This window comes from Centropristis striata, chromosome 17 (genome assembly GCF_030273125.1).
Source record: "Centropristis striata isolate RG_2023a ecotype Rhode Island chromosome 17, C.striata_1.0, whole genome shotgun sequence".
NCBI classification, from domain to species: domain Eukaryota; kingdom Metazoa; phylum Chordata; class Actinopteri; order Perciformes; family Serranidae; genus Centropristis; species Centropristis striata.
This window is the reverse complement of record NC_081533.1, coordinates 31,890,942-31,903,441: the sequence shown is the minus strand read 5'-3', so window position 1 is coordinate 31,903,441 and position 12,500 is coordinate 31,890,942. Positions and strand designations below refer to the sequence as shown.

The 12,500-nt window shown below is 39.3% G+C and overlaps 1 protein-coding gene across 1 annotated transcript in view; it reads right to left on the bottom strand.

Moving 5' to 3' along the window:
• LOC131989817 (uncharacterized) overlaps positions 1-12,500 on the bottom strand; it is a 36,472-nt gene that overhangs the window by 12,490 nt on the left and 11,482 nt on the right. The window contains exons 9-15 of the mRNA XM_059355152.1: positions 11,794-11,990; positions 6,198-6,262; positions 4,712-4,818; positions 4,506-4,608; positions 1,542-1,641; positions 360-399; positions 222-273 (exon numbers count right to left, since the gene is read on the bottom strand). Of these exons, the coding sequence (XP_059211135.1) occupies positions 222-273; positions 360-399; positions 1,542-1,641; positions 4,506-4,608; positions 4,712-4,818; positions 6,198-6,262; positions 11,794-11,990 (664 nt within the window). The remainder of the gene's footprint in view (positions 1-221; positions 274-359; positions 400-1,541; positions 1,642-4,505; positions 4,609-4,711; positions 4,819-6,197; positions 6,263-11,793; positions 11,991-12,500) is intronic.

Genomic DNA, 12,500 nt, shown 5'->3' with positions numbered 1-12,500 from the left:
TTTATATTTGCACATATTAATATTTTATTCATTTGTTAAAAAAAGTGGAATTAAAAAATGATTTTTAAAAAAAATAAACGAGCAAATATAGAAATAAATGTGGAAATAACTGAAGATTTTTTCATTTATTAATATACTTTTTAAAATACATTTCTATATTTATTAATGAATTTCTACTCGTGTCATTTCTTGTTCTTCACATGTTTTCAAATCAAACTCACCTTCAGCTCAGACTTTGGGTGCAAGAAGAAAAAAGGCTTCAGGACCGGAGACCTGCGAGATAAATAAATGATTCTGGTTATTGTGCAGAGAATCTCTCGTGTTTCTCAGGGAATCAAAGTGTGTATTTTTACACTCACACTCGGGGTCGTCCGCCCACGATGCCAGTCAGTCCGGGAGCTGCCAGGAGGGAAAACGTTTTTAAGAAGTTTTCCAGTGACCTTTAAAACCACAGAGCCTGTGTGTGTGTTTTTTGAACTCTTCACCGTAAACAAAACCCAGATTCAGAGGTCGCAGCCCTCCTTATCTCCCTCTGCACTGTGTGTAGGAGATATTAATAAACCTCTTGAATCTGGGACTTTTTCACCAAATAAAAACATATTTTCAGGCTTTTCAGACACGTAGGAAACTCATCTCACACATACACACACACACACACCAGCATCAGGACTCAAATTTGCTACAAAAACACCATCAAGTGTGACTAAACTGTCTGAGTTTCGCCACATTGGGAGAAATAAAATCTCATCTTAATATTGAAAATCTCCGGTTCTGACTTCTTCATAAATCCCCTGGTGAACCATAACACCAGTCTGGTGCCCTGAACCTCCAACCCAGCTGTGTGCGGGTCAGGATGCATTGTGGGTAATGTCGTGCCAGGTCTTCACGAAGAAGACAATGTGTGGAATTAAAAAAAGAAAATATATTTCTGGTTCTGCTGCATCCGTTTCAATACTTGATGCCAAACATCAAATCTGTGGAGAACTCTTTTAACACCTCATCATTAGATCATCACATCATCATAACGTTTGGCTTTCTGAAGTCCAAGTTTAGCTTAATTATGTCTCATAAGTTGTTGCAGCAATCTTTTAGGTTGCTACCGTTTGTTTCTTAGTTGGAGCTAAATTTAACCTTTTTTGGCGACTGGAGAATCAATAAAAATGGTTTAAAACTGCCTCCAGAATCCCACATTCAGACTCCAAGACCGTTAGAGCAGCAGAGAAAAATCCATGCTGTGATTTGGTTTCAGAAACTTTTGCCATCCATCCTCTGAATGATCTAGGTCTCTCGTTTGTGGTTGAAAAGTTTCATGAGGCTGTGATTATCCTAGAGATCACAGAAGCTCATCTTATACACTGACTGACATAATTAGATCTTCTAGTTTTATATAAATACCTTCTCTGGAACCACAAAATTAATCTTCTAACAAATAACAAAAACAACCTTAAAATAAGCAGCTTTCATCACAGAGTTTGGCAGATTTCTTTTGAGGTCCAGTTAATGATAAAGGCCCTTTCCTTAGAGTCTGGTGTTGGTCGTACCCATGCCGGTCCCTGCAGGAGCCACTTCTCTGGAGAAAAGCTCGAGAGCCTTCTTCTGTTTGTGGTGGACGGACATCCAGAGCACGGCCTCCCTGGAGCCCTGAGGACACACAACACACACTGGATACATAAACCTTTAATAACACTGTTTGGTGTTTTATTATGTGTGGTTGTAGCACAGCTAAATGTGTTGGTGGCGCCCAAAATAAATGTGCTAAATCTCCTGTTGGTGTTCTGGTTCTAAGCTTCAGGTGGATTGGATGGTTGCACTCTCCCCTGGGAATAAGGAAAACATCTCTGGAGGAAAGCCTACGGTTCCTCAGTGAAGCCAGGGTGACGAACCAGGCTTCTTGGGGTGTAATCTTCCTGGAGACGAACCGGTCTTCTTGGGGTGTAATCTTCCTGGAGACGAACCGGTCTTCTTGGGGTGTTGTCTTCCTGGTGACGAACCGATCTTCTTGGGGTGTAGTCTTCCTGGAGACGAACCGGTCTTCTTGGGGTGTTGTCTTCCTGGTGACGAACCGATCTTCTTGGGGTGTAGTCTTCCTGGAGACGAACCGGTCTTCTTGGGGTGTAATCTTCCTGGAGACGAACCGGTCTTCTTGGGGTGTTGTCTTCCTGGCGACGAACCGATCTTCTTGGGGTGTTGTCTTCCTAGAGACGAACCGGTCTTCTTGGGATGTTGTCTTCCTGGCGACGAACCGATCTTCTTGGGGTGTTGTCTTACTTGCAACGAACCGATCTTCTTGGGGTGTTGTCTTCCTGGAGACAAACCAATTTTCTCGGGGTGTTGTCTTGCTGGCGACGAACCGATCTTCTTGGGGTGTTGTCTTCCTTGCGACGAACCGATCTTCTTGGGGTGTTGTCTTACTTGCGACGAACCGATCTTCTTGGGGTGTTGTCTTCCTGGAGACAAACCAATTTTCTCGGGGTGTTGTCTTGCTGGCGACGAAACGATCTTCTTGGGGTGTTGTCTTCCTGGCGACGAACCGGTCTTCTTGAGGTGTTGTCTTCCTTTGGATGAACTGGTCTTCTTGGGGTGTTGTCTTCCTTTGGATGATCCAGTCTTCTTGGGGAGTTGTCTTCCTGACGACGAACCGGTCTTCTTGGGGTGTCGTCTTCCTGACGACGAACCGGTCTTCTTGGGGTGTTGTCTTCCTTGCAAGGAACCGATCATCTTGGGGTGTTGTCTTCCTGACGACGAACCGGTCTTCTTGGGGTGTAGTCTTCCTGGAGACGAACCGGTCTTCTTGGGTGTTGTCTTCCTGACGACGAATCGGTCTTCCTTGGGTGTTGTCTTCCTGACGAGGAACGAGTCTTCTTGGGGTGTTGTCTTCCTGGCAACAAACCGATCTTCTTGGGGTGTTGTCTTCCTGGCGACGAACCGATCTTCTTGGGGTGTTGTCTTCCTGACGATGAACTGGTCTTCTTGGGGTGTTTTCTTCCTGATGACGAACCGGTCTTCTTGGGGGGTTGTCTTCCTGACGACGAACCGGTCTTCTTGGGGGGTTGTCTTCCTGACGACGAACTGGTCTTCTTGGGGTGTTGTCTTCCTGACGACGAACCGGTCTTCTTGGGGTGTTGTCTTCCTGGCGACGAACCGATCTTCTTGGGGTGTTGTTTTCCTGGGACGTCCACTTCGCAGTGTACATTTTTTGGGCACTCCCAACACGTTTAGCTGTGTTGCATATTTCACAATTGTACCTTGTTGTAAATGTGACTAGTCAGGCTAACCAACCATATTTTATACAACATCAATTAGTGTAAAGGGAGAAATATTTGACCAAAATAATGTTTCCAAACTATTTTTGAGGACATTCACTTCACTTTAAAGATGGAAAAGACACAACAAAGAGAGTAAAAGAAAGAAAGAAAGAAGGAGGAAGTGTGAAACAGGCTGAGCTCCGACCCTGACCTGCTTCTGCTGGAGGAGAAGTTTTTGGCAGATGAGGGGTGTGGAGAGAGAAAAGGAGCGATAAAGGAGAGTTTAGTGGTGTGAAACAGGATTAACTGAGACCCGGAGCTGCTGCTAGAGACAGAAGAGAAGAAAAGACAAAAAGCTTGATCTTTATGTAGTAGTAGAGTTTTAGGGGGTTTTAGTGAAAAACAAAAATGTGGTTGTTATTCTGCAGATATACACTACCGGTCAAAAGTTTTAGAACACCCCAATTTTTCCAGTTTTTTATTTAAATTCAAGCAGTTCAAGTCAAATGAACAGCTAGGGAGGGTACAAAGGTAAGTGGTGAACTGCCAGAGGTAAATAAAAAAGGTAAGGTTAACCAAAACTGAAAAAGAATGTACATTTCAGAATTATACAAGTAGGCCTTTTTCAGGGAACAAGAAATGGGTTAACAACTTAACTCTATGGAGTCTTGGGCTATTTTGTCCATTTTTGAATTCTTTTCATGTCTTTGTAAGTCATTTTGTGTCTTTTTTTGGTCATTTTGTGTCTTTAGGTGTCTTTTTTTGTCATTTTGTGTCTTTTTTTGGTCATTTTGTGTCTTTTTTTAGTCCTTTAGTCCAACATGAAATGTGATTTTGAATCTTTTTTTTACTTTCAAAACACTATCATGCTCAATAAAGAATTTTAAATGTTGCAAATGTGCATTCATTTCAGAGTACACTGAGACATTAAACTGCATCATTTTCAATTAAATTCTGGAAAAGTTGGTGTGTTCTAAAACTTTTGACCAGTAGTGTATGTTGGTTTTTTATTGTACTGTATTTTTAAAGACATTTTCTGTAAAATAACATTTTGTTCATGATTTTTCTTGTTTTTTTCTACATTAAGTGCAAATGCAATGACAAAATAAATTACCTTAGTTACAAATAGTAATCATAAAGTAAAAGTTGATGAAATTATCTGTAAAATAACTTGTAAAAATGGTGTTTGCTGTTATTTGCTGTTTTTACTGAAAGTCTCTAACTGAGCTGTTAGAAAAGGAGAAGTTGTGATTGGGTCACCTTGCTGCGAGCGTTGGGGCCGTACGTGTCCTCCGCTCCGAGGATCTGCACATTCACCGAGCTGAAGTCTTCAAACTTTAACTGCTTAAACATTCGCTTTGTCCTGCGCACACAAACGCAAAACACTTTATTACAACGTTATATTCTATAAAACATAAAGTTTGAAGCAGGCCTCCTCACACAGGAAGTGTCTCCTCTTCACTCACCGTTTGATGATGCTGTCGGCGGTCCGTCGGGCCTTTTCTTCCGCTCTCGGTCCTCCAACAGGACACACGGCCGTCGCTCTGAAGCCGTCCATGTAGGTGGCACACACCTGGAGAACAGAGAGGATTAACATGACTGGAACTGGGAGACAGGTCAAGGAAGTTCTTCAAGACATTTATAAAATCATTTCACCGTGTAATGACACCTAATGACAGCGTAATAACACAATGACTTGTAATAACACAATGACTTGTAATAACAGCTAATGACAGCGCAATAACAGCTAACGACAGCGCAATAACAGCTAACGACAGCGTAATAACAACTAATGACAGTGTAATAATACAATGACTTGTAATAACACAATGACTTGTAATAACAGCTAATGACATCGCAATAACAGCTAACGACAGCGTAATAACAACTAATGACATCGTAATAACACCTAATGACGTGTAATAACACCTAATGATGTGTAATAAGACATAACAAAAGCGTAATAACACCTAACAACAGCGTAATAACACCTAACAGCCTAATAACACCTCATGACATACAATAACACCTAATGACGTGTAATAACACCTAATGACCATTTAATGACGCCTAATGACATGTAATAACACCTAATGACGTGTAATAACACCTAATGACGTGTAATAAGACATAACAAAAGCGTAATAACACCTAACAGCCTAATAACACCTCATGACATGTAATAACACCTAATGACGTGTAATAACACCTAATGACCATTTAATGACATGTAACAACACCTAATGACGTGTAATAAGACCTAATGACGTGTAATAAGACATAACGAAAGCGTAATAACACCTAACAGCCTAATAACACCTCATGACATGTAATAACACCTAATGACGTGTAATAACACCTAATGACCATGTAATGACACCTAATGACATGTAATAACACCTAATGACGTGTAATAACTCATAATGACCATGTAATAACACCTAATGACCATGTAATAACACATGACGTGTAATAACACATAATGACTTGTAATAAGCCCTAATGACAGTGTAATAAGACCTAATGACGTGTAATAACACCTAATGACGTATAATAAAACTTAATGACCGTGTAATAACACCTAATGACATCGTAATAACACCTAATGACATCGTAATAACACCTAACAACAGCGTAATAACACCTAACAGCCTAATAACACCTCGACATGTAATAACACCTAATGACGTGTAATAACACCTAATGACCATGTAATGACACCTAATGACATGTAATAACACCTAATGACGTGTAATAACTCATAATGACATGTAATAACACCTAATGACCATGTAATAACACATGACAGTAATAACACATAATGACCATGTAATAACACCTAATGACTTGTAATAAAACTTAATGACCGTGTAATAACACCTAATGACGTATAATAAAACTTAATGACCGTGTAATAACACCTAATGACAGCGTAATAACATGTGCGTTCACCTTGTAGTCCGGTGTGGGGGCGGAGCCTCTGGCCCCGGTCACTCTGACAGCTCCTCCCTCTACACCTGGAAACACATTTCACAAGATGAGTCGATTTTGAGAACATTTATTTCCAATATTAAATATTTTCTGCTTTCTTCTTCTTTATACATCATCATAACAACTCAATATCTCAAAATAAAAAAAGATTTTTTATGGACTAAACTAAAATTCTGTTAAATAATTAACACCTGACTTTTATTATAAAAGATGCATCCCATCCCTGAACAGATTTATTTCAAATATCAAAATCATATCATATCAAATTAATGGATTTATTTTGCAGAGTGATGATGATTTGATAAATTAATGGATTTATTTGTTAAATAAATGGATCTTTGCCACAATAATGGATTTATTTGTTAAATAAATGGATCTTTGCCACAATAATGGATTTATTTGTTAAATGAATGCATTTTTGCCAAATTTATGGATTTATATCTCAAATGAATGGGTTTATTTGACAAATTAATGCATCTATTTGTCATAGAAAGGATATACTAATGTTATACTTGTTATACTAATGAATTAATTTAGCAAATCAACTGATTTATTTGTGATGGAGAAAATCATTAATTTGACAAATGCATCCATTACTATTAAATTAATACATTTATTTATCAAATTAATGTATTTATTTGACATTAAATGTATTTATTTGGCAAATTAAGCAATCTATCCATCACATTAATTATTTTTTGTTATAGTAATGGGTGTTTTTGGCATACTAATGGAGTGACTTTGCAAATTAATGGACTAATAGTTCATATTAATGGATTTATTGTGAATATAATTGGATTTATTTTGCATATCAATGGGTTTACTTTGCATATTACTGGCTGTATTTGTTAATGAATGCTGCTGTGTGACCGTGTTGTCCTTAAATCTCGTCTCATCGTGTTCCTCCTCCTGACCTTTGTTCGCCCCGTTTGAACCAAGCTGCAGACTCTCAGCCGGGTCGTCTTCAGTTCACGTTCCCGCCGCGGCCGCCGTCTCTCAGAGTAAACAGCTGATGAGAGAGCGGCGTGGGGGGGTGGCGGGGTCACAAAGCGGTCAAACCAGGCTGAGGAGTTCAGCCGGACCGAAATATTTAGAGTTTTGGCAAAAACAGCAGCTGAAAGTTCACATCCTCCTCTGAGAACTGTGAACACCATGTACTGCTGCATCAAGTCACTGACTCTTTATCAGATATTCGCGTTCTCAACTCTCAGGTTCATAAACAAATCTACAGCTGCAGATCACTCAGGGAGGGAAATTAAAGGGTTAAATACAGTAAAAAATCTGACTGGTCTGGGTGTGTATGTGCATGCAGGCTGTGCATGATTCTGTAAGTGCAAATATGCATGGAATGAATATAAATATAGGTTTTGTTATATGCATAGAGATGCATGTTTGTAGATTACTGCATGCTTGCTGATTTTAACGTGTTTTCTTTGAAAGAATGCCAAAAATCCAGCGTTTATCGTAGAAAAAAACCCTGCAAAATTATCATTTCTGACGATTCTTGAACATATTATCAGTTAGGAAAGTTTCTGTTAGAAAAAATGATGAAAACTTGTGTTAAAATGTTGATATTAGTGTCAGAATCTCTTTATTCTACATGTGTCATTTAAAATAAAGCCAGATCCTGTTAAAAACATTAAATTCTGCTCCTCAGAGACACTGAAGACATGATTGATTCTGCTGAGACCAACGGTCACGTGACAAATATTCACTGAGAATCTGTTTACACAGAGCAGAGAGGAGAGGACAGGAGAGGCTGTTTACACAGAGCTGAGAGGAGAGGACAGGAGAGGCTGTTTACACAGAGCAGAGAGGAGAGGACAGGAGAGGCTGTTTACACAGAGCAGAGAGGAGAGGACAGGAGAGGCTGTTTACACAGAGCTGAGAGGAGAGGACAGGAGAGGCTGTTTACACAGAGCTGAGAGGAGAGGACAGGAGAGGCTGTTTACACAGAGCTGAGAGGAGAGGACAGGAGAGGCTGTTTACACAGAGCAGAGAGGAGAGGACAGGAGAGGCTGTTTACACAGAGCAGAGAGGAGAGGACAGGACTGGTTTTGGTCATTTTACATAGTTTTTTTGTCATTTTGTGTTTTTGTGTGTTTATTTGGTAATTTTGAAAATTGTAAGGAAAATTGTTCATATATAATCTACATTTTATTCCCATTTCAAAACAATAATGTATCAGAGAAATTCTACTTTTTTCTGATTTCTGTCATTTTAACTGTTATTCTGCACAAAGAAGTGTTTGAGTTGTTGTGATTGTGCTGATTCCACAGAGCTGCAGGACTTATAGATTCATATAGATTTGATATATTGCAGTAAAATACAAGGACAGAGAAAATGTGGAAAAACTGCTGGAGTTAAACTCTCATGCAGACCAGATTTGACCTATATTATTGTGATGTTTAGGAGGAAAGTGTTTCTGTTTGGAATGTAAACACAACGTACATCATGTGGAGAATTATTTATTCACAGAGTGGGACGGAGAACACCACCGATCCAAAAACCACTGAGTTAATGACAGAAAGAGAGGAAGAAGGAGTTTGTTATCAGAGTTCATGGGAGGGTGAGAGATGGAAACATGTTTGGATTTTAAAAACACAGTGAAATAAATAAAACTTGTGGCTGATAAAGAGTTTATTCAGGGTTCAGAGCGGGGTCGACTCAGAGCTGCAGACGCGTTTGTTTAAGGTTTCCAGAGGAGAGAATCAGGGTTATAACAACAGTCGACAGTTCAGCCGCCGGTCACATCCTCAGCGTGCCTCCGAGCAACCTGGTCTCACAGAAATCCGTGAAATAGCCACGGAATCGCTCAAATTTCCGTGAAACTCACACGGATTTCGCTACAATGCAAGTTAATGACAGTCATATCCCGTGGCTATTTAGGGATGGGTACCGAATTCGTGACTTTTATAGGTACCGACCGAATTCCGTCGGTACTACCGAGTATCGATTCATGTAAAATCAAACGGTACCATGTTTCGGTACCTAAACGGCGTTAACTTTAAACTGATCATTGATTTCAACCTGTTCTCATTTAATGTCTTTGATTAACAAGCGTGCTGACGATCGCACTATTTTTTTAAATTTATTTTCCTCCTCGTCTGGTCCTGTCTGCTCACCGCGGCCACTAGCCACTAGCTGCTGCCCTCTTCCACCGCGGAACAGAGACCAACAGCCGGCTCTAGGCCTGCTAGCCGCCAGCTGCTATCTCTCCAATGTCTCTACCCGGGCTTTGCCTTCGTCTGCCTCCAGATTAGACCTTCCTTACTCCGTTTGCTCTCTCCATTATTCTGTAGACCAGTCATTAGCAGCTAGCAGCTAGCTGCTGCATCTCTGGTCCTCCGCTAATACTCCGCTCTTCAACTCAGGAATATTACCTGCCAATTTACTCCAAATTGCCTCGCTGAAATTTAATCCCTCAGACTCCTGCGTCATCCTCTATATGTGCACAGAGCATTATTCCAACCCTGCTATGGCCACAATACTGTCTGACCGGTGCTCCGCCCACAGCTACGACGTCATCACAACAAATCACACGTGCACTTGCAACCTTATTTTTTTCCTCCTCCGTGCACTTGCCACCTGAGAGCTCCTCTGCATTCTTTGATAACACTGCAACCTTCATGTTACAAAATGCACGTTCACTCAACAATAAAGCACTGCTCATCCTGGATTTTATATTGTTTTGATATATTTTTTAAAGTTTATATTTTGAGAGATAAATATGTTACGCAAAAGTACCGAAAATTGGTACCGTTGAGTACCGGTACCGATTCCCAGGTACCGGGTATCGGTACCGTATCGGTTCAAATGTGAAAGGTACCCATCCCTATGGCTATTCCATGGATATTTTTTTCTATTGGTTTGTGTCCAAGTCACATGACTTTCAAGGTTCCGGCGGTCAGAACAAAAAACGTGGCGGACAGTTCTCTCATTTTTAGTGAAAATTTTTTTGTGTTTTTTGTCATTTTGTGTCTTTTTTTTTTGTCATTTTGTGTCTTTTTTCGTCAATTTGTGTCTTTTTGTGGTAATCTTTTGTCATTTTGTGGTCAATTTAAGCCCTTTTTTGCTTAATTTTATGTAATTTTTTTGTCATTTTGTGTCTTTTTTTTGTCATTTTGTGTCTTTTTTTTTAACCTGGTCTCACAGGAATCCGTGAAATAGCCACGGATTCGCTTAACTCAAAATCTATGGAATAGCCACGGAATCACTCAAATTTCCATGAAACTTACACGGATTTCGCTACAATGAAAGTTAATATTTTTTCCTATTGGTTTGATCCAAGTCACGTGACTTTCAAGGTCCCGGCGGTCAGAACAAAAAACATGGCGGACAGTTCTCTCATTTTTAGTGAAAAAATCAATATTTTGACTTAGTTTCTGCATAAAAATGGATTTTGATCACATTTCTAGCAAGAAATATATGTTTTATTTTCTAAATATTCACTCAGTGAATGTACATAATCACTTTGTATGTTGGAATAGCCATGGGATATGACTGTCATTAACTTGCATTGTAGCGAAATCCATGTCAGTTTCACGGAAATTTGAGTGATTCCGTGGCTATTCCACGGATTTTGAGTTAAGCGAATCCGTGGCTATTTCACGGATTTCTGTGAGACCAGGTTGCTCCGAGTGTGTGTGTGTGTTTGTATCAAGGTTATAATAGTTTTGGATTTTTCATTAGTTTTAATTTTGTTGTGAATTTTTGTTTTCAAATTCAGTTAGTTTTAATTAGTTTTTAGAGTGAGTTTTCTAGTTTTACTTTAGTTTTTATTTTTTGAAAATGCTTAGTTTTAGTTTAGTTTTTATTAGTTTTAGTGTTAGTTTTAGTTTTTTTGTAATGGGCTATGTGTTGGGTGCCAGATTCAAAGAGGTCATAATAAATGTTTCCTTTATTTCCTTTGGTTTATCATCTCAGCCCCAATAAGGTTATTAACTCTTACAGTTCAGGGTGTTTTGAATTTTGGTTCTAGTGTAAACATCCCAGTCTCAGTAAACATATTCACCATGTGTTGCATGTTCTAATAGAAACACTGAATTATGAATGAAAAAAGTTGACAAAAACGAAAACTAAGGACATTTTCACTATAATTTTAGTCAAGTCAAGTCAAGTCAAAGTTTATTTATAGAGCACGTTTAAAAACAACCTCAGTTGACCAAAGTGCTGTAAAGTTATTAAAATAGAATAAATCATACACAACTGGGTATAAATAAAAACAATAAAAAACTAAAAACAGTAAAAACAATAGAATAAAATAGTAATAAAAACTCAATCCAAAACAGAGTTAGAGATAGAAAAGACAAATAAAAGGGTAAAAAAGTAAAAAAGAAAGCCAAGTTAGTTAGTTTTAGTTAGTTTTGTAACCACAAAATACAGTTTCAGTTAGTTATCGTTTTTTTTAAAAACTCTCGTTTTTATTTTTATTTCAGTTAACGAAAATGTTTTTTCAATTCTAGTTTTCGTTATTTCGTTAGTTTTCGTTAACTATAATAACCTTGGTTTGTGTGTGTGTGTGTGTGTGTGTGTGTGTGTGTGTGTGTGTGCGTACCCGGTACTTCCTTGATGACCACCTGGCTGAAGTCACAGACGACGTCTGGCAGCAGGTAACGCCGCGGGTCACCGATCTCGTACACCAGCTGCTCGGCCACGCCGCCGAAGCAGACGAGGCCGCCGGTTTTGGGCGGTTTGGAGAGAACGAAGGAGCCGTCGCTGGAACACTCGACCACCGGGAACCCCATGTTGTCCCTGAGAACCCAGAACACACACATCACCTCAAACACAACAAACCAATCAAATCAATTCAAATCAACTTTATTGATAGAGCCCTTTAAGACAGCGTTAGCTGATACAAAGTGCTGTACATGGCAGGACAGACCAACAATAAAAACAATAGAAACAAAGAACAAGCAAAAACAACTAAAACAAAGCGAGTGTCATGCTGGGTAAAACAAAAACAGGAAATAAAAGTGGGTTTTAAAATTAATCTCAATTTTAAAATTAATCTTAATTTAAAAAACCCCACAAAGAACAAATAAAAACAAAAAATAAAACAGAGGAAAGGCTCATGTTGAGTTAAAAGCCAGTGAATAAAAATGGGTTTTAACATTCCTTTTAAAAGCGGACAGTGAGGAGGCCTGCCTGATAGGCAGCTATTCTCAACCTTGGGGTCGGGACCCCAATTGGGGTCACAAGATGATTTCTGGGGGCCGCCAAATCATTTTGGAACCCCGCTCTGTCTCCACTGTGTTAAAGTGT